Source organism: Drosophila ficusphila, unplaced genomic scaffold, assembly GCF_018152265.1.
Source record: "Drosophila ficusphila isolate 14025-0441.05 unplaced genomic scaffold, ASM1815226v1 contig_220, whole genome shotgun sequence".
NCBI classification, from domain to species: Eukaryota; Metazoa; Arthropoda; class Insecta; order Diptera; family Drosophilidae; genus Drosophila; species Drosophila ficusphila.
In genome coordinates this window covers 1,008,094-1,030,575 of record NW_025064118.1, presented here as the reverse complement: position 1 = coordinate 1,030,575, position 22,482 = coordinate 1,008,094, and the positions used below count along the sequence as shown (strand labels likewise).

General features: G+C 34.6%; 2 protein-coding genes across 5 annotated transcripts; one reads left to right on the top strand and one right to left on the bottom strand.

The window, feature by feature from the left end:
- The first annotated feature begins 117 nt into the window (after positions 1-117).
- Positions 118-9,717, top strand: LOC108098412 (rho GTPase-activating protein 6). Of its 3 annotated transcripts, XM_043207620.1 has the most exons (12): positions 118-518; positions 586-2,430; positions 3,070-3,230; positions 3,290-3,434; positions 4,729-4,821; positions 4,916-5,076; positions 5,915-6,196; positions 6,265-6,415; positions 6,468-6,753; positions 7,723-7,857; positions 8,626-8,825; positions 9,330-9,717. In XM_043207620.1, exons 2-12 carry the CDS (start codon positions 606-608, stop codon positions 9,554-9,556), a joined length of 3,666 nt encoding a protein of 1,221 aa, XP_043063555.1. In that variant the 5' UTR covers positions 118-518; positions 586-605; the 3' UTR covers positions 9,557-9,717. The 3 variants fall into 3 exon arrangements, with proteins under 3 accessions (XP_043063555.1, XP_017056796.2, XP_043063556.1); XM_017201307.2 differs by having other exon boundaries at positions 118-2,430; XM_043207621.1 differs by lacking the exon at positions 586-2,430 and having other exon boundaries at positions 119-189; positions 9,330-9,698.
- Positions 9,718-10,621: 904 nt separating this feature from the next.
- Positions 10,622-21,692, bottom strand: LOC108098405 (nuclear factor 1 C-type). Of its 2 annotated transcripts, none has more exons than XM_017201288.2 (9): positions 21,603-21,692; positions 18,866-19,005; positions 17,036-17,191; positions 16,389-16,983; positions 15,869-16,051; positions 15,546-15,815; positions 14,694-15,481; positions 13,978-14,173; positions 10,622-13,928 (listed from the first exon to the last, which is right to left on the bottom strand). In XM_017201288.2, coding segments are annotated over exons 2-9 (2,271 nt in total). In that variant the 5' UTR covers positions 18,947-19,005; positions 21,603-21,692; the 3' UTR covers positions 10,622-13,926. The 2 variants fall into 2 exon arrangements, with proteins under 2 accessions (XP_017056777.1, XP_017056776.1); XM_017201287.2 differs by having other exon boundaries at positions 10,622-13,916.
- Between the last annotated feature and the right edge of the window lie 790 nt (positions 21,693-22,482).

Genomic DNA, 22,482 nt, shown 5'->3' with positions numbered 1-22,482 from the left:
CATACATTTGCAGTATGCTAGTATACCATAAATACATTCATTATATTTCAGTGTATGCCGAACTTCGGAATTATTTATGTTTTTTTTTAGAAAAAAATTTTCTTTTCTTCAACATGTACATGCTCTATGGCCGCCAGTCGCTCGGCGTCGAGTTGTGGGCTGTATTTGTATGCATATAAGTGCCCAAAGGTGATATAAAGATATACATTTAAAAAATGCAACAAGAATTTATTGCAAAAATGGTTTTAGTGAACTGTAAATAGCATAAATAACTTACAAGCCCTTGTACACGAGTTCTCCATAATTCGGAGAGTATAATATTGTACATTTAAATACAAACACATGTATTTTATGTAGATATAAACACACACGAGAGCACTCCCAAAAAACTAATATATATCCAGTTAAAAATAACCGGATGTGTTTACAAAGCAGCCATAGTGTACGAATGAATTTATCTTTAAGTTTGCGTACAAATCTTACTCTAATATTTGAAAATATCAAATGAAAAGCAAAAAGTACGTATAAAGATTAGACATTTTTACTCCGAAACGGCTTGATGATGACGGGTATTCGTATTTCTAGACCTAAAATATAAGCGTAACATGGATTTCAAAAGAGAATCGGAATCGGAAACAAGAGAAAAGTATTTACCGATCTTGAGGAGACCTGTGGCGGCCATTAAGAAAAGGTCAGGACCGTTGGATAACGCTCTACTCGAGTTGTGCGATAATCTGCCCCTTTCAGAAACCCCTTCGTCATCCACTGAACAACAACCTTCTGCGGATGTCTCAAGCACACGTAAGCCTCACTGTGGCAAAAAGTCAATTGGAGGGGCTCCCTCTGGGAACAAAGTACGCCGCTGTAGTACAAAAGACAAGGAAAAGAAACGAGAACGCTGGCTTCTAACTCGAAAAACATGGAAATATATGACAGATGCTGGTCGTAAGCTCATTCCCGAAGGCTCCTCTTCGGACAATATAGCTTCGATTGAAGAGCAATTCCAACGCGTGTGCCTATCTGAACCAGGTTTCATTTTATGGCGTCGCAGAACCTCGTACCCATGGTCAAGTGGCAGCTCACGACGGAGTCTCAAACTATTGTCGCGGCACGCAAGTGCTTCCAGAAGTGTAAATAGAAGTGAATCGACTACAAATAGTGTTGATAATCTCGATAGAACCATAGAACTATTACAAACGTATCTTAAACTTCGCGATGAACGGAAGACAACAGCTCTACTCAGTGCTAAAACGGTTCGACCTGACCAAACATCTTCACCCAGTGCACAAAGACCCGTCCTCACCAACAAGAGTGGCAACAACATCGAAGCAGAGCTCATATCGCGGCTGAAGTTTTTAACTAATTGCAATATATTGCAGGAAGAGGGAATCCAGTCAAATGCATTTGATTTTATTCTTAACGACAAAAAACTCTTAAGAAAAATCTACAGTTCACTCAAAAAGCAACAACTTCATCGAAGCCTTCATTCCAAGGAGCCATCAAAGCGTAATGTAGATCGATCGTCTTCCCTGACTAGTTTGTTCAAAATTGCCAACTATGAAAGTACAAAAACGAGTGATACAATCAAAATTTGTCCGGGTGCGCAGACCTCAATTTATTCGGAACTAAACAATTCGCCGAAACGCCGTGAGGAACAAAAACAAGGCCTTCTGACCGCAGAAAAAATTGAAAGGAGCCTGAAAACCTGCGGGACTCAGACTAGTTTTGTTCAACTGAACGAGCTAAGAAGTTTGGCCGACAAGTACCAGCTTGGTATTAAAAATCTCGAAATTAATTTAAAAAAGGAAGAATCAGAAAAGCAGGACGCTTCTGTAGCTTCGCGTTTGAGTTGTAGAAAGAGTTCCATTGACGAAGATATTTCACCGTCCGTAAGCGATACGATTAAGCGTTACCTAAAAATGGCGAGGAAGAAAAGCCTTTCGAATTCGGATTCAAACAGATTTAAATCGATCAACTATGATACAAATCTTAGGAATATTAAAGGAACAGGAGATATATATCCGCCTGGAATCAGTGAGGGACTCAATAAGGCTGTACAAACGCTAGATGCCTGGCCGCTTTTAGCTTTGGATTTCATTAGAGGAAACGATTGTTCCACAAATCTAACAAACGCTCATCTAGAATGGACAAAGTCTGAAGATGAGCGAACACAAAGAATTTTAGAGTGGCGTAAAAGTCATCCACAATGTGTAAATAATGAACATTCCGCCCGTATTAGCAGTAATCAAAACCCTTCACCCTACTCAACCTGCATATCCGCACCAACGTCGCCGACCAGTCATTCAAAGCTTGAAAAGGCTCTAATAAGTTCAAGTGGACTGCTCTCCTCTAGCTCTCAGTTTATTTCAAACATTTTGCACGTGCATAGTCACGCGGGAAGCACATACACTCAACAAAACCAGAATAAGTGTACGTATACATTAAAATAAAATTTTAGTTAAGAACTCTTTGTAACACAGTTAAAAAAACACTTCGAACGTATATGGTATTTATCTTATTAATCAGCATCACAAAGCGATATATTTCGATACGCTTTTAACATCACCATTTTTAGCATCTATGTTTTTTTCGGAAAGCTTCTGTAGGAAAGATCGAAAAATCGGAGAAAAATTATTATGCTGTTGATTTATGATCTTATCGACTTGTTTTCTTCAAATTAAATTTTATCAAAATCGAATTACTATATTATATATATTCTTCTAATAATTGAAAAATGATAACACTGTGTCTTTGATTTTTGAGTATCGATAAATTTGATAAAAATCGGAAATTTCGTATGACAGCTGTATGATAAGTCGTCCGATTTTGATGATAATTGAATTCGAAATTCAAGGGGGTTAGAAAACACTCCACTATTCCAAGAAAATTATTGTCTGATGAAAAACAACGATGTTATCATTTTTTTCGTTAATTCTAAATAGATTTTTTGACCTTTCTATGGCAGCTATATGATATAGTTGTTCGATTTTTATTAATTTTTTTTTTCTCGATTCAAGGGTTGTCAAAAAAACTTTTTACATTCATTTACATTTTTTAAACCCATTCCAGCCCAAGGAAATGAAACATCAAATATGCAAAAGTCAAAGTCATTATCGAACGTGGGACAGTTTATGACTAAAAAAATATGGGGAAGCCGTTCGAAAAGCCAGAATAGGCGAAATCCAGCGAAAGATTGTTCCCATTTACCTGCTTTAAAATGGTATCCTTCGGTGAGAAGATATAATTTCATTTTTATGACAGAGTCAAATCTATTTCAAATCCATTTCAGACGAATTGTTTATGGGTTTCAGAGTCTGGTGAAAACTTTCAAATTGCGGAGACTTCACTGGTAAAGCTGTCAAAAACAGAATCAGATCTACTAAAGGATTTTGCATTAGAAAAAATAAAGGAATTTAATATTGCAAATGTTGAAGGTAAATCATTTTAATATGCTTATTAACAATACATTTTGTTAAATATTTAATCGGAATATATCATTAGAAAATAACTTTTTTTATTTGTTATAACCTTGCAGAAGCTATTATAATTTCCTTCAATGATAACGTTGTTTTTATACCCTTGCAGAGCAAAAGGGTATTATAATTTCAGTCAGAAGTTTGCAACGCAGTGAAGGAGACACCTCAGACCCAATAAAGTATATATATTCTTGATCAGCATCACCATCTGAATCGAAATATGTATGTACGTCTGTCCGTCTGTCCGTTTCCGCGCAAACTAGTCTCTCAGTTTTAAAGCTATCTTGATGAAACTTTCCCAAAAGGTGTGTAGTTATTGCACGCAGTATATAAGTCGGAACGGGCCGGATCGGTCGACTATATCGGATAGCTCCCATACGAGGGAATGAAATGAAAAATTCTCACACCGTTGTTTTTCATCAGATCGACTTGAATTCTTCAATATGGCGTTTTCTAACTGTTATTGAATTTCGGATTACATTTGATCAAAATCGGATAACTCTATCATATAGCTGCCATAGGAGAGATCGAAAATTATATATAGAATTAATGGAAATAAATTGATAACATCGTTGTTTTTTATCCCACGAGCTTGATTTTTTGAATATAAAGTTTTTTAACAACGTTGATATTGAGAAAAAAGTTTCATAAAAATCGGTCATCTATATCTTATAGCTGCCATAGGAAAGATCGAAAAATCTATACAGAAATAATGGAAATAAAATTATAACATCGTTGTTTTTCATCAGACAAGTATGATTTTTGGAATATAGAGTTTTCTTACGACTCTTGAATTACGAATTAAATTTGATCAAAATCGGACACCTATATCGGCTTGCCGAAGCTAGCTTCCTTTCTTGTTTATCATGATTTTTATGAATACGATCTTTAGAATATCGAGTTTTTTAACGACCCATTAATCGAGAAAAAATCGATAGATCGGAAAGTCTATATCGAATTAACGGAAATAAAATATGACATCGTTGTTTTTTATCAGACAAGCGTGATTCTCCAAATATAGAGTTTTCTAACAACTCTTTGGTTTCGTCATATAAACAATCGTCGAAAATATAGGAAACTAATAGAAAAATCGTCATGGCTTCGATCTTGTTTAGCCTCTATGTATTTTGTTCGACATCGTTGATTACTGCAAGGGTATACAAGTAATATATAGCTTCCTTTCTTGTTTGTTTTAAAACATATTGTTAACGGTACCCGCTGAAAGACTTCTGTTTATTTAATAATGTTTTAGATTTAAAAAAACTGTCTCAAAAACGGCAAATCGTACAAAAAAAAAAGTCGATGACCACCACCTTTTTTGATGTTGGACGAAAATATGAAAGGAGTAAGTGAAGAAGTCGTCGATGTTAAAATTACGTTTTTTAATTCAAAAGCAAAGAAAATTATTACAACTTAAACCAACTTTTTAATTTATCAAGATGGTGGTAGCCTCAGATTGTTTGGAGCTTCATTGGAAAGTTGTTTGGCAAGAGATCTTAAACGAAGCGATGACATAGATAACCGATCAAAATATTCCCTAATGTCGGTGTTTCGTGGAGGCGGCAGTAACCCAGGAAGTATTATGAAGCTAAACGACAACGTAAGTTCTGCCTCTCTATAAGACCGTGCATCCGCAGCAATTGTGTACTCTATTCGCTTTAGCACTCACAAAAAATCACAATAGTGGCTTGTGACGCTCAGCAAAATATTAGTGTACAAAATTATTGTACAAATAATTGTAACGGGATCTTCTTTTTGTGTTCTCTTATGATTCTCACTACGAACTGACTCGCTGCTCGCAGGCAGCTAGCTTTCAACCCCCGTTTATGCTTAGCTTCTTACTCTCTCGAGAGAGCACATCCTCTCTCGAGAGATCAGAAGTGTGACCAGCGCTTACAATATAATCTAATAATATAAAATAATGATGTTAATATTAAGTTAGTATACATAATTAATACCCAGCCTGTTACATAATATACAATTTGGTTCTAATTAACTTTAACTGGTATTCTGTTATTTTTTTTTTTGGTGCGCTTTTTGACATGGGATATGTTTCTTTTTTGGAAAGAAGATTAATTAACAAATATGACATTGCTAATCAATTCTGCAGCGTGCTGTCCCAAGCTTTGCTTTGAAATACAGTAGAATCCGCTTATAGCGACTTTTAAGGGACCGACGAGTTTTCGTCGTTATACCCGGAAGACGCACTAAGCAAAAGGATATAAGTGTATAAGTCTGTCTGGGGACCAATCAGGCCATCGAGTTTTCGTCGCAATACCCGGACGGACACTATAAGCGGAGTCGTTATAACAGGATTCTACTGTATAAACATAAGGTAAACGAAGTAAATAGGTACCTATATGCCCAATTCGTTTGCTGCCTAATTAGTGTTGCATTTCGAAACAATTTCAAAAATAAATACGATTTGAGCTTTATAGGTAAGGTCCTGTGAAAGCTTACCATCTAAATCCCTGGAATATGGATACGTGGAGTCTTCGGAATCTTTGTCTGACTCCAACACAAGTGTATCAAAACGTTCGACCTCGCAATCGCAGTTCGAATCGGAAAATAGCGAACTGAGCTTGGACAAGCACTATCAAGATCAGAAAATTCTCATGGTGCCGAAGTTCGTAAATCAATGTATCGACTATTTAGAGGAAAATGGATTACACAAGGTCGGGATCTTTCGAGTGAGCACGTCTAAGAAAAGAGTTATGCAAGTATGTTGTTAAGAACATGTTCAAAAATAGAAATATGTGTATTTTTTCATTTATCCAACAACATATAGTTGCGCGAGGAGTTCGATAAGAGTAGCAATTTAATGATTTCTGCCGATACATGCCCGCACGATGTAGCCACCCTACTTAAGGAATTTCTACGAGACCTTCCAGAACCACTGCTGTGCGACAAACTCTATTCCACATTTTTAAAAACGCAACGCATGTATTACATTATGAAATTTGTACTTATTAGTAAACCGACTAATTACAGGTATAAGGAATCGACGCTTGCAACTAGAAGCTATATCCCATTTAATTAGGCTACTTCCCATACCGAATCGGGACACATTGTACGTGTTGCTAGTATTTCTGGCAAAAGTAGCAGCCCACTGCGACGACACATGGAGTACTGACAAGAACTGTCTAATGGTTGGAAATAAAATGGATAGCAATAATCTGGCAACCGTCTTTGCTCCAAACATTTTGCGAAGCACATTTTTAGTGCTTCCGAGTAACAGGGAAGAGGAAAACATAAGCGATGCCATTAATGTCATAAGGTTAGTTACTGAAACAGGTTCCTTTAGTTGTAAGTCGCCGTGGCAGTGATGAAGGTCCCACTACATAAACTGTTGACGAATATTTCAAGGCGAGACTTTTTTTATAACGCCCTATAATATAAACTTATATTTTGAAGCTAGCTTCCTTTCTTGTTTTTTATATTAATTAAAACATTTCTTTTATCATGATTATTATCTCATTGTAAACTTTCGTAGACAATTGTAGCACTGCACAGGATGGAAACCATTCGTAGATAGGTAATCTCCATACTTCTCTCTTCGAAACAGGTTAAATGTATTCAAATCTTAGTCTAATACATGTATTAAATTAGTTAAAATTAAGTTTTTATAAGAACAGCCACAGCTATTGTTGCTGGGTGGGGAGATCTCTTCGCCAGAGTCGTGAATGGCCAGTGTTCCGCGCAAGCCTATTTGGATGAGCCTGTAGGTTGATCGTATAATTTGCTTTTACATTGTCGATTTCGTCTTTAACAGATCCCATATTTAAATCTCTGTGAATGTTTTTATTTCGTATGTACCACGGTGCACCAGTAATAGTTCTCAGTATCTTTGATTGAGCTCTGTGGATCACTTCTAGGTTACTAACGCATGCGTTCCCCCATAGCTCGGAGCCGTACTTCCAAATTGGTTTGGGAACTGCATTGCACAGAATAAACTTGTACTCCAATTTAAGCGAAGAGCGAGCTTTTATTAGCCAGTGTAGGCTTCTTGCTTTTAATTTCAGCTGTGTTCTCTTGGCTTCGATGTGCCTTCTCCAGGTAAGCCGTCTATCAAGGTGGACTCCAAGATACGTTACTTCCGTTGTTTGTGAAATATGGATGTTGTTCAGAGACTAAACAACATCGAAGCTATGTCGATTTTTGTTTTAATTTTCCAAGGGTATATAAGCTTCGGCAAAAACCTTACAATAGTTTTTTACATTAGTTTGTATATTTGTATGTTTTTCAGAATCTTGATTGATCATTATAAAGAAATTTTCAAAATATCACCAGAATTGCTCAATTGTATATACACCCAAGTGCTAGAAATCTGTCCTGAAAAGTTATACGAGCTGATTTCAACAAAAATAAATAGCCATGAATGGTAAGTCGCTTTGTATTTTATTTAATTTAAAGTTTATTTGGTGTAAGAAAATATTGTGTCGCTACTCATGGCAGTGCCCGTAGTGACGAAAGGCAGCGGAAGAGTGTGCGAATACGGTCTCATTAAAATTTACCCGTCCAAGAACAAATCTTAAATCAGGGACAACCAAGTACAAAATAAAAGTGATTCTTTATTACAAAGTGATTCTTTATTACAAAGTGATTAGAGAAAATATATGTGTGTTCGTCAGAGTTCTGGCATGTTGGCGGTTTGTTGTTGTCCGTCAGCACTAGGGTTGCCGGGTCCGCTGTTATTCTGTCGCCAGTGACAGGGGTATGTTAACTATGGCATGTTAACTCCGGGTCCGCTGTTATCATGTGGCCAGTGAGAGGGGTATGTTAACTCACGCCCATCTGTACGTCCACCAGCCTTGGTGGCGTGACAAAGTTTTAAACCCATTTTTACTCCCACAAGCAGCGAAACTTTTTGCGCCCACAGTTCTGATGGCACAGAATTGTTATTCATATTCAGAGGTGTAACAGGCTGGGTATTATTTATGTATACTAACTTATATTATTATTATATTACTTTGTTACCGCTGGTCACAGTCTGGTTTTCAGTAAGAAGCTGAACTTAAACGGGGCTTGAAAGTTAGCTGCCTGCGAGCAGCGAGTCAGTTCGTATTGAAAGTTGTAGGAGAACAGAATAAAGAAGATCCTGATACAGAGGGTACTATAATTTCAGTCTGGTTTTTTTTCTTATTTTTAGGTATGAAAACATCGATCACTCCAGTGACATAGATTTGATGATAGAAAAATGTCCTGGAGCTGAAAGCCAGATAAAAACGGGGCATACTAATGACGTCATGGGATCACGAGAGCAAAATTTACAAGTTTTATCTGCCAGCTTAAAAATATCTTTGCCGGAGCAAGCTCAGACAAATGTCAAAGCCAACTTAAAAAATCAAGGTAACTAGAAATTAGATCACCAACATGCTGTCTCCTTAATTTTATACCACTATTATTATATTACTCTACTACTACATCATAAGGTGAGGCAGGCACCGACTTTCTAAAGTATATTAATAATAATAATAAAATTTCAGTCTGTCCGTCTGTCTATTTCAATGGGTACTATAGTTTTCACTTTTAATGCTATTTCGCTTATAGTACTTTTTAACCATACTGGAATTTTAATTTTGTTTTCACATAAATTAAAAAAAATTCATACAGCCGCTATATCGTATTTCTTAAGATTTCAGTTTTAACTGCTTCGAGTCATTAGGACTCTGTAATCAAAGCTTCGGCTTCCCGATTTTCAGTTTTTTTCTTGTTTTTTATTATTATTATTATATAATAAAAGCGGTTTCTTGACCTTGTGAATCAATTTATGTTGAAACAATAAAACATTTATAATAAGTATAAATAATATTAATTTAACTAAATAATTAATTGTTTATTTTTTAATCTTAGAAAATAAAACGTCATGCCAAAAGCTTTCCAAGATACCGGCTATACCTTCAGACCCCGGGTCCACGACATTGAGTGCAAATACTGCTCAGTTTGAAAAAAATGTTGTGTCAAATTCATCAAATAATTTTGGTAACATTGGTAATTGCCAAACAGGCGCACCCAAAAAGCACACTTACAAACGGCAGCACTTAATTTCTAGTTCGCGACGAATAAGCCAAGGACCCTAAATAATAATAATAATAATAAATAATATTTGTAATGTATTATATTTAAGAAATGCAACTTGTTTGTTTTCTAAGAATGTATAGATTAAAGGAATCACCTCCGACACAATAAAGTATATATTGCAAATTGGGTGCGAGCAGAAGTGTTAATGATGCCAAGCAATAGTTGTATGGATCTAAAGTTATTTATGTTCTCAACAGCATTTTACAACAAAACATTTACACATTTATTGAAAACTTTTAGGCACACAGGCCTTTTAACGGTAGAAGTAGAAGTTATTTCAAGTTGTGTTCAAATTACGAAAATAAACAATAATACAGTTGATCATAAACAAAGCCAACGCTTAAGAGCACCCGCTCTGTAACGAAGAGCGATAATGAGCTAGGCTCGGCAACAACAACAAGACGGACGTCGGCTCTCGTCAATAAGAAACAACGCTTACTTCTCCATAAGAGCGGACGAATTAGAGCCGACAACAACTGCAACACTAAAAGTGAGTACGAAGAGAGCACGCTCGCTCTCTCCCGCCATATTACCCTGCAGTTCCAAGTTCCTTGTCGTCGATGACATGGACGACGACCAACCGATGCCAGTGTCCGTAGCACCTGGTGCCGAACTGATGCCATTTCATATAAAGATTTTGTATGGCATTCAAAAATTTTTTATTTGACGTGCATGTCGCTCTCGATGACCATTTTGTCCGAGTCATCGATGGCTTATACGAATTTTGTATGGAGAAAATTCGTATAAGACATCGATGATATCGTAGATGGCGTGGAGGCGATGTTGTCATCGATGGCTTTTGCGAGGATACTCTTAGTGAAATCATCTATGCCAATGTCTAAAATGTCATCCCCAAATTCATATGAAAAACAATATATGTATATGAAAAAACGTCTTAACTTAGAGCTGTAAAAATGAAAATTTCAAAAACATCAGCATTAAATAACTTTAAAAATGTATGATAAGCCCTCGGCTAATGACCACCTTTTCTAGACACCCCAACTTACCCGATATGACCAAAAGAAGTGATACAACTGAGAAAACAAAAATTCAACACTTTGCAATACTTGTTACACTACTATTTATTAACTAGCTTTTTCAAAATATGTTCTTATATTAATACCAAGTCTCCTATTTTTGCAGTCTATAATAGTTTTGTAATTTGTAAATATTAATGTTGCATTACAATATATTCGTTTCTATTTATAAAAAGCACTTTCATCTCAATCTTAATTACAAAAGCGCTAGCGTAAGATGATATTCACAGCCAATTCTTAGAAGTAGTATGCATATAATTTTATATTTGCCCTCGCCCCTTGCCATTTCCTTAGAATTATTATTGTACTTATTTATGTATATTTGTGTTATTTAAAAATTGGCAAATAAAATAAATAGGTTTGTAAATGGGAAGCATGATTTACACTTTTCTTCGCCTTGGATATACTTTCCTTAAAGGACACTTTTGTAAATACATACAATTATGCAGTTTCAAGCTATTTTTAAAAAATAACATATTTTATATATTCGACATGCCAAACACATTAAAAATAAATACAAGCGATATCCATATAAAACTAATATTATGATTGAATAGATGCTCCCTCAATTTGACCAAATTGAGTGAATTCCTATTACATCGCGTAAAATCCTATAAAGGAATTCCTAATAGAATTCGATTATATAAAAAATTAAAACTGGAACAATAAACCATATGTTTTGAAATAATGAGAATTAATATTTATATCCTAATATATAACAGTAACAATTAGAAAACATTTTTTAACTTTTTTGTTTTAATATTTACATTAAAAAAATGACAAGAATAGTGTAAAATTCTTCAATTTATTGTTATTATGCCTACTTACTTATAAAATCAAATTAAATCAAAATCAAAAATGTCTTCTCAACTGTAATGAAAATTATGTAAATATTAGTATTTCGACCTACAATAATAGTCATTAAGTTACTTATTTTTACATTCTTAACATGTTTGGCGATGCTGCTCTTAATGCTAATATTGTCATATTATTGTTACCTCTTATATAATAATATAATAGCTTTTAAATTATTCAAACTTTCGTATGCCTTTCTTCGATATTTTTTGAATTTTTTTATGGTGAAAATCTTTTTTTTTTAATTAGTTTATCCAGATTATGTAATAATATACATATCAAGATGTTAGTTGTTATTTAATTTTCCTTTTTAAATTATTCATGTTCAGCTATAAAAAATCATGCTGTGTTATATTTATATTTATACATATAAGGCTCTATTGAATCTTAAAGAAATGCCGCATTAGCTTGACTTCTTGTTAAAAATAATGTTTTTATTGGCTGTGGTTTTAATTTAAAGTGGCTGTTAATACTTTTGTAAAGTTATATATTTCAACACTGTTGTTACGATCTCAAAAAAAAGGGATTTCGACTATTTCTTAGGAGATTAAATCAAACTAACATACAGCGTTCTGGTTTTTACAAAAATAAATATTATAATTGAAACCTAAATAGCTTACAATTAACAATCACGAGGTAAATTTGATAAAATTTAGAGCACTATGTGATACTGCTACCCTAGAAACTATCAAACAGAATTTTTGAAAAATCCGTTTTTGTTTAAACTAAAGCCACTTTCGTCTTGATCAAAATATTTTATAAGTTTTTTGGCTTTGGTTAAGGGATGTCTCTTTAAACAAAAACGAAATAGACCGCCTATATCAACATATTTATATGTCAGTGAACTTCCATTTTGAACGAGAAAGTTGTGAAAAATTAAATTTTAGTACCAAAAAAAAGTTACACATTCATTTTTGTAAGGCCGGACAACTTTATGTATGATATTGCTTTAAGGGGTTATATCCAAATGTAATTGCGAAAAACATTTTTTTTATTATTATTTTGGAGAGGCCTTTTATTGAACATACCATATACAAACAACATATATGAAAATTTAGCGAACGTATTGTATTCTAAGAATTCATATTTTATTAACAAAACTATTGGGTTCTGTCGTTCCTGAAAGTCGTTCACAAAAAGGTGTCTGGCGGTGAGGAAGATATCTCTGATCCTTATTATCTCAAATACAAAAAACCGAAAGGACTCATTTAAGGATAAATAAATACAGGTAATGATTAAAGGAATAGTAGAATAGAATTTTGATTTTAGATAAAATGGCGGCTTCCCAACCAAAAACCATCGTTTTTGATAAATCAAAATTTTAATCGAACCTTTATTCCTTCGATCATTACTTGACAAAAGTATCTAAGAAGAGCCTGTGAGAATTTCATGTCCGTCGGTCAAGACGTCTCGGAGAAATATTCCTCACCGACTTTGAAAACACAGTTTCGAGAATAACGTATTTAAATTTTTGGGTACTATTTAAACTACGTCAGAGTCGTCTTTACAAAAACTCTCATTAGTCCGAATCTATTTACCGGATTACTTGGAAATTTTAAGACAATATACTCAAAATATATATACATACAAAATAGGCAAAAAAAATTACAACTGGATATAACCACCTAGGTAAAATAATAATGGAAAAATCTTGCACTAAAAACTTTCCAAAACTGATTTTGTTAAGGTGTACCAGACTTTTTCCTTACAAACATACATATGTATATCGCATATATCGTACGTTTTTACAGTATATCGATGACATTGTTCAGTATATCGATGACATTGTTCATGCATGACCAACAAATGCATGTAGTAAGTATGATATAGACCTCTGTATAGATATTTACTTCAGTTTAAAGAAACTAGGTATATAAACAAAGTTATATCCTATTAAACTATGTGCAATTTCGCTCAATCATATTTTTTCACAGCTCTAATGATTAAAGCTAGTCTATCCGTTAAGAAGAAATGATTTTTAGATTACCTTTTTAAACCCTAATTAGAAGAATATTTAGGTGTTAAGGTGAAAGACATTATGATTTTTCTATTTGTTGCTACTGTGTTAATTAAAATTATACAACTGATTTTAAAGCAATAAAAACGCTTAGCACTATTTTTATATTAGGGGTGTCACATCTTTCAAAGAATTTGTAATCAAATATCAAATTCCATTTCACAAGAAAACGAAATAAATAAATGATTTTAAATTTTCAAAGGAGTGGGCTTTAAAAAATATTCTTTGAAGTCAATCACAAAAATCAGATTCTAAACCTACGACCGGATTTGTGAGGAATTTTTAGACATTCCACAATGTATTCATTTAAGGTACTTCAATTTTTTTAATTATGCTCTTTTCAGTTTTTTCGGATGCCCAAGCCGAAGAGTTCTATCACTTTTATTTTATTTAGCTTAGATCATGACACATAGTCACGACTCGAGAATTCATCTATATAACGTCCAGACGCTGAAACGAGTTCTGAGTGAAATTAAACTTAAGTCAAGCCAATTATTGTGATAAAACTTACAATCTTCCATTAATATAACTTGGGTGTTTTCTATATTTGTACCAGATACAGAATGTGGAATAACGGTATGCTCCTCTTCGTTCCATTTTGTCCTGGTACTCGAACGTGATACTGCCATTGGAGACGAGTAAAGACTCAAATCGGTTGGACTTATAACACCAGACATTGTGGAAATGGAACCGGCATATCCCAACAGCTTTAAAGTTGAAAATTATGTTTTATAAGTTGTGATAATACATAAATATGGTATTTTTATAAAGGCATAATGATTAAAACTACCTAATAGAATTCTGCCTATATAAGCATGTTCAAAACGAAGGTTATAAAACGACTGCATCAACCTAATTTACTTACAACATCAGCTGGAAATAAATTATGGCTGTCACATCCACACCCAAAGTCTTCTCATTCACGCAGTACCGCGCGCCTTAAATAATCCTTAAAAAATGACTTCAAATAATTGGCGCCCAACGCGTCGTAAGACCCCCGACACTTGTTCAATAAAAAAGACTCTCGATTCGACGTTTAAATAAAAATAATAAATAAACGAATATATATTAGGTATATATAACAATAACAATTACATTAACTTGAAAAAAAAAAAGTTGACTTTGCTTCGCCACCAAAGACAACAAGCCTTAAATTGCTTCTCAAAAGGTCTTATCTTCATAAATATTTTATGTTGTGGGGTTATAATACTAACTTTTCTTACTTACCGAAGGAGGTTGCGCGTGAAAGTGATTGAAATACTCTCTGTTATTTGATGAGGGATACATTTGCGTAGTAATCCTGCTGATGTTTGAACCAGTTGGTATAAATTTGCATCTGCCGGAATCAAGATAAGATTGAGGACTTGTTGATACCGTGACTTGAGTTTGTGGTTGAGGAGATGCGTTTTCTGGTATGTCGTGTTGAGCACCCACATCTGTGTTCACAGGACTATTGCTGTTGTCGATTGTATTTGCAAGTCTAATATTATCCGTTTCCAAGCTATTTTTGGACAGACAGTTATTGTTGCTCACGTTCGGAGATTGGTTTGTTAGCGTCAGAGAGGGCGGTGGTGATTGAACTAGAGTTAAATCACTACTGCTACGAATAATTGCTACCGGTCGAGCCATTGGGGGGAGCATCGGCGGAAGCATTGTACTGTGATAATGTGTTGATGGCGAAGTTGAAAGTTTTGCAGTTCTGAGCTGTTGATGAATTTGAAAATGTTGTGAATGACCTTGTGTGACGTGTGAGTGCGGGAGTGTATGGGCGTGCTGAAATGGGTGGTTTTCAACTGTCCCAGAAATTGTAGTATGGCTCGAGTCTTGACAAACATATGTGACAAAGTCCGAGATATCTTGAGGCTCCGTTGAATATTTATCGGAGCCCACACGGTTTTGCTCCTCAACCGAAGTGGTTTGAGTTGGTCGGGGATTGGTATGCTGTGGGTAATATAAGGTATTTAGGGGACTAGTGGAAGTAGTATGTGGTGCAGAGCAATTATGCTGTAATGTAGCTGAAATTAGAATACTTTCAAAATCTGAACTACTCGTATATAAAATCGAATGCATTGACTTTACCTTGGGGAAGTGGCCTACTGTTAAGAGACGTATAACGGTGCAGAGAACTGTTTGAATCTAAGGGGGCTTTTGGGGTCACCACATTCGAGTTTTCCGTTGCTCTGACTATAAGGGAGAAATTACTGCCGCCATTGTCTGATGAGGTACTTGTGATGGGAGGTGAGCTGCTCTGATCGAGCTTTTGCGGATTATGAGCGTCGCCGGTTGGGCCTTCTACACGTAGCAATGGACTTTGGGATAAATGCATACTTCTTTGATCTACAAAGTCAACTATGTGAAAGGTTCGTTAGCATTTAAAAAATTATTGTGATATGTGCACCTACTACTGTAACCAATAGGAATCGGATTAGCCACAATTGCACCTCCTTGAATAAGATTTTGCGCGCTCGACAATGAAGATTCGGAAGTATTTTGATATGTATTGCACTCATAGCCAGCTCCAACATTTTCCCTCTTAATATGGTTTGAGTTGAGGCTGTTATCATTTGCTTCATCTAAAATTAAATCTAATAAAATAGGTGGGAAACTTATTTTAAATACTTAAATTTGTGTTCCAAGCCATATTTATGTAACTATTAACACACATTTACATCTCTTTAGGAGGAGCATGGCAGCAGTTTTTTTCAACAAAATATAATTTAAGCAAGAAAGGAAGCTTGCTCTGCCAAACCGAAGAATATATTAGACAAAATATTATACAGTTTTGATGACTTTAAAGGGTATATAAGCTTCGGCTCGCCGAAGTTAGCTTATGCAACCTATATTTGACAGTTTACAATTATTATAAACTTTAAAGAGCAGTTATAAATTTTAAAGAGCATGCAAAAGTAACGCTTTCTGTACCTTTGGATAATGTCCACAGTTCTTGGGATGAAAATACTCCGGTCGCTAAAATAATGTCGTTACACACTACTCCGTTGTATGGGTTTTGTCTGACACCCTCGTTCTTCATGTCAGCGACCTCCACTTTCGTATCTGATAGTTCATTGGTTCGGTTATATAAGGTCACATGTGGTGACCTCGCACCAGGGGGTGTTGAAAAAGTCGGATTCGTAACTGAATGATGAGTATTTATAAAATTGGCCAAGTACAAGTCCAGTTCTCTTACAGAAACATTTATGTGGTATGGATTTACACACAACCCTGGATGTAAGCACTCCGGATTCTTTTCTAATCTTTCACCGTCAGTGCTTTCCAAGGGAATCGCTTTAAAAAGTATCACCATAACCAAATCAAGTCGCCAAACTTTGTCGGCCTGTCGTAAGCAGTCTATGCGTCGCATTTTACCCTTCTGATCGGGGTTTGAGAGAACACATATAGATTTTCGCTTTCCGATTATTGATTGGACAAAATCCTCTCGACTTTCTTGAGTAATATCTTTTCGAAGCTTGCCAAGAAGACGGGAAGCCCATTTTTGCTTCACCTCAGTTTTTTCATTCTGCAAAATAAATGTATAAACCTTTTTTTATAAAATTGTTTTAATATTTTACCTGCAGCTCGTCCTTACAATGTCTTTCCTCTTCCAAAGACATACGTTTCTCATGTTTCTTATAATATTTTCGTTTAGCGGCTTGCAGGTTAAACCATGAGTATGAGAATGATTTGACGTACGGTAGAAGTGCCTCAATAAAGGGGTGAAATTCATCCTGTACAAAAATTATAAAATTTAGCGCATTTGTGTGTTCAAAAATATTAAAATTTATGATAAATTCGGCTTATTCAACCATACACAAAAACTTAAACATATTTCCATAGTTCCGTATTAATATTATTATTTGTTTTTTTGCTATCCTCTCTACTTTCTTTAGTAATATTTTTTCTTAGTTTACGAAGAAGACGGGAAGCCCATTTTTGCTTCACCACTATTTTTTCGTTCAACAAAAAAGATGTAAAAACACTCAGAGTAGAAGCCCGAAATAAAACCATAGGAAGTCTCTTATAACTTTATCATTAATTCGAACTTCTTCTTATGCAATAGAGGCTTATTTTAGATTAGTTGGATCTGCCAACTGTCATAATAAGAGCCAGCTGCAAAACACTTTCAAACAAGAAGGAATTTTTTTTTTTTTTTATTGTGGGCTAAAAAATAGTGAACAGTACTCTATAATCGAACTAAGGAAATTAATAAAGCTTTTGTGACGTAGGAATCCTTAAATGAAGCTAGCTTCCTTTCTTGTTAAATGAAAACCAAAACTAATAAGCACAAAAAAATAGTTTAATTTTTTTTTTGTATTGAAAAATTGATTCTTTGTAGTAAAAAAAAAAAAAGAACTTGATTTTTGATTTGAGTCCTTAAATATTCAATGCTATGGTGTGCTTAAGGAACTAACATTGACTTAATATACATTCAGTATAAAATGGAAACTAGAATTTAAAAAAAATAAATAAATAAATAAAAATAAAGGAGATCGTACTTTGCGACCAGTAACTAAACAGTTGGCAGACACTGTGTGTGCAGGAAAGGGAATCACAGCCTGAACAGCTAAGCTTGTAGGGCCCTTTGAAGAGGGGATCGACAAACTCTTTGACTTCCATCGGTTTTAAAGACACATTAAATCTTAAGGTTTGTTAGGAAGTTGCCAAAGATACAAAATTTGGAAAACTCCTATTTGGCTTAGAAATTTGGGCAGTTGTGCAACCAATTGGCAACCCAGATGACCGAACACATGACGCAATGCTGGAAAATTTGTTGCAAAATTTACGAAACAGGACCTATTTTTGCATCAAAAGCGAAAGCAGTATGTTGGCTATTATTTATAATCATGACGAAAATAAAATATAAAAAAACAAAAAAGGAAGCTAGCTTCGGCAGTCATCAAATATGTCGAACAAAATTTAACATCGAAGCTATGGCGATTTTTCTATTAATTTCCTATATTTTCGACTATTGTTCATATCGCAGCTATATGACATAGTTGTCCGATTTTGATAAAATTTAATATATAAATCAAGAGTCGTTAGACTTAATTCCAAAAATACGACAAATAAATAAAAATAAAAAAAGCAAAAAATTAGCGTCACGAGGTTTATGGACGGCCCCTAACGTTGTCGGATTTTTATGAAATATTTTGAAAATCATTTTTTCCTTTATTTATATAATAGGTCATGTAGAAAGTAATCTATTATTTGTACATGAAATTCAAAGCTTTTGTTATGGTTAGAATTAACCGATTTATTTCGAATAAGCACAATTTTTTTCTACAATCTATTGCCATTTTGATGGTAATGTTTGATAATACCCCTCTCATAAAATTCTTCGTCCTTATTTTCAAAAAACTGAGCCATAAGATAAGGGTCACATTTGAAAAAATAGGCTTTACCTGTCCCGATGATGATGTTTGCAAATAAGAAGAAACGTCCGTCTCGATCATACAGCCTCTTAGAGCATCTGGTATAAACATTCCTTTAGTGATGTTTGGTTCATTGAATTTTATATTGTTTTGGCTTCATCAAAAGTGGCCTAAAATAAAATGTTAAGGGTCATCAAAATAATGGTATACATTTAAAAACAAAAGAGAACGCTATAATCCAATGCCGCAACTATCAGATACCAGTAACTCGGATAAGGAATTTCATCAAAACTTTTTTAATTAAGTCGCGGATGAGTGAGGCAATGGGCAATGCGAGTATTATCAGATTGCAACCATTGGCAGAAAATATTAAGAAAGTTTTTAAATTAAAAAAATTCGAAAGTAATACAAAGAAGAGAGAATAGCACATGCCCAGTTTAATCTTTTTTCTGATGGAGCGGTTGATCACTCCGCAAAAGTTCATTGTCGTAGAGCAAAAAGATTACGACTAAGATACGCTGCTCGGGCTCGATTTTGTTTCCAAGTTCAACTTTTCATTGTCGGCAGAAAAACGCCAGACTTCTCCCCACTTGGAGGAAATAGCTTGTGAGAATCCTACAAACGATGAAATAAATTTTTACCCAAGCTCGCAAAGAAAGTGCCGATGCTAAATAAAAACTAATACACATTGAACTTAGCGCAGAGGTTCGAGGTAAGCTTTTATTTGTCCGGGGGGACGGTGGCCCAGCAGGTAGAGCGCTGGCCTCCGGTTCGGAAGGCCCGGGTTCAAGTCGAGCCCCAGGCTCCCCGAGAAAAAAGATACGGTCTCTTTTTCCAAATCTCCACCACTTCTATGCTCTATCGCTCACTTAACATTAGTAACAAATTTCGGCTCCCCGGACCCGCACACCCCCTCGTCCACGTTACTATGGACCCAACAATAAAACTTTCGTCACTCCTAGATGGCGCCAGGTGGCATCCCCACCGCTAGGATAAGTCGCTACTGGCTTATCACCGGTACGATCGAAAATTAATGATAACGAATCCTCTACAAGAAATTGTAGAGGCTCTAAGCTCCCGGGTGGAGTAACAGAATGTAAAATTTTATTTGTCCGCAGACTTTGAACAGTGATCCCGTCCCGGTAATCGAGGATATATGGACAATGGTTTCTCCCCCATTACAATAGAAGACGAAAGCACCAAATCTCGACAACTATTTCGACGTTATCCCACTTTCATTTCGGAACTCGTCGCCTTTACTTCTTGGCCCATAACATTAAAACGGGCAAGAGAAGACGAATCAATCCAGGATTTTCTGAAGTCGACTATTCGAGGTGTGTTCAATATTTAAAACTCATAAAGACAAAACCAAAGAGACTGTAAAGCTAGCTAGACAGGACGATTGCTTTTCTCATGGTCAGGTTTATTCGAGAGTCGGACAAACAAACAGAAGATCCAAAATTTCGTTTATAGAGAAGACTTGCAGAAATTGTAAACATTTGTAAAAAAAAAGTTTTGAACTTGAGAAAACGATTTAAAAACTTTTTTTAACTAATTTAAAAAAAATTCATTAGAAACGGACAACTATATTATATAGCTGACATAGGATAAATCGAAAAATCTTCATTAATTAATTAAACAAATATTGAAACGTATTTGTATTTTCTAACGACTCTTGACTATATCATATTTCTGTCAGAGGAACAATCAAAGGAGCCTTAGCCTTTATGCATTTTGCTTGTCATTTTTGATAAACGCAAGGGTATATCATATGTAATCGTATAGCTTCCTGGCTCCCCTTCAAAGTATTGCTTTACCATAAGATTTAGAATATGTTATGAAGCCTACAGGGTACACCAGCTTGTTATGAAAACCTACAGGGTACACCAGCTTTTGCGATAGCATTTGAAACTTAACACGTGCTTGGAGCCGTAATATCCGAAAGAAACCCGGATGTAGTAAGACAAAAAGAAATATCAAGGAACTAATGTATAAAATATATAATAAGCGATCGATGTTAGAATACTAAAAGGCACCTTCACCTATACATTTGCTATTTCTTTAAATGTTATTAAATAAAATGGGAAACGCCTCTGGGTTACAAATCCCAGTAGACTTTTCTATAACATATAGCACCCTGTATGCATTGGTAAACAAACAATTGTAAAAAGTATTAAAAATTTTAAACGCTGAAGCCAAAGACTTTGGAAGGCAAACTTTCCATGAACCATGATTTCTGTGTTCAAATCAAATTCTTTTTAGAGCTTATATATTGTATATCTTACAGTTCTGAATCAAGAAAAAACTAAAAAAACAACAGTTGACCAACCTGACACAACTATAATTTATAGCAATTTTTTACAATAGTTTTATTCTGGGTGTTAAAATATAGTTACTGCAATCCTTGATTCATTTTAAGCCAACAACAATTCTTTATAGCAAATAATGTCTGATGCACAAGTAAAAAGCGTTATAAAAAGTGACTTTAACGTCCTCAAGAGTTTTATGAAACTATTTTGATATCCGTGTTTCCCTTTTTGTAAACAACGATTCACATATGTACATATTGGATTGGATATTGGATTGTTTTAACACTTTAAACACTCATCTACGCACAAACTGATGGATTGTTAAGAGATTATGTACTCTCCTATAATTTATTACAACAAGATTATTGGAAAGTATTCTAAAATCGTGCCGTAAACAAAAACAACAAATTAAACTGTTTAATATATAAATAGTTTTTATACTTTCAATGCACACATACATGGATATCATGAAATTAGGTGCAACATTAAGGAATTTCAAAGTAGTTGTGTTATGCAAAAGGAGTGCTTATAGACTAAGTTTGCAATTTGCAAGTCCCAGATGGCTCCCTCGATTTCTGTTCTCTTTGAGAGACATATATACATAAACCCACATATGTAAGTCAGCAATCGAATAAGTCGTTCTAAAAATGGATACTCCCGCTCTGAGCAAAATAGAACTAAATAAGAGAGCTCATTGAAATTCGTGGTGCGCATGTGAAAAGCAAGTACAGTATAAATTCAACGTAGAAGAATAATTCCTTGTAATAACATTTTGTATGTATGTTTTTATTAAAGAAGATTTTAATAATGACTATGATTTATTAAAGACTTACTGAAAGATTATTGGTTGGTTTAAGTCAAGCATAAGATATTTCGCTGTTTTTGAAAAGATTCTGTTTACATATGTCGATGAATTTGGCCTTAAATTATTATTATTATTATTATTAGTCGATTTCAACGCCTCTGCTTAAGCCACAATTAATGATCTTGATCAAAATAAAAATATTATAAGCAAAATTGATATTGACAAAAAATGTCTTAGAAATCGGTTTAAACCTTTTGATGGTATCGAAAGAACAATACACAATACAATATATATCTGATGGATAAAAATGTATGCTTATGTTGTTGGTGCCGTAGAAAGAGCGTTTTTGGCATTACAATTTTGGGATAGCATTGACGAAGATATTTGGAAAACAATATGCTGATTAACCTTAATTAATTTTATAATAACATGTTTAATTAAAAAATGTAATTAATAAAAAGTTTATAACCGTATTCATTTGAAGACTGGTTCCACTACTTAGAAAAACCCGGTTCGTAACCGCAAGCACAGTT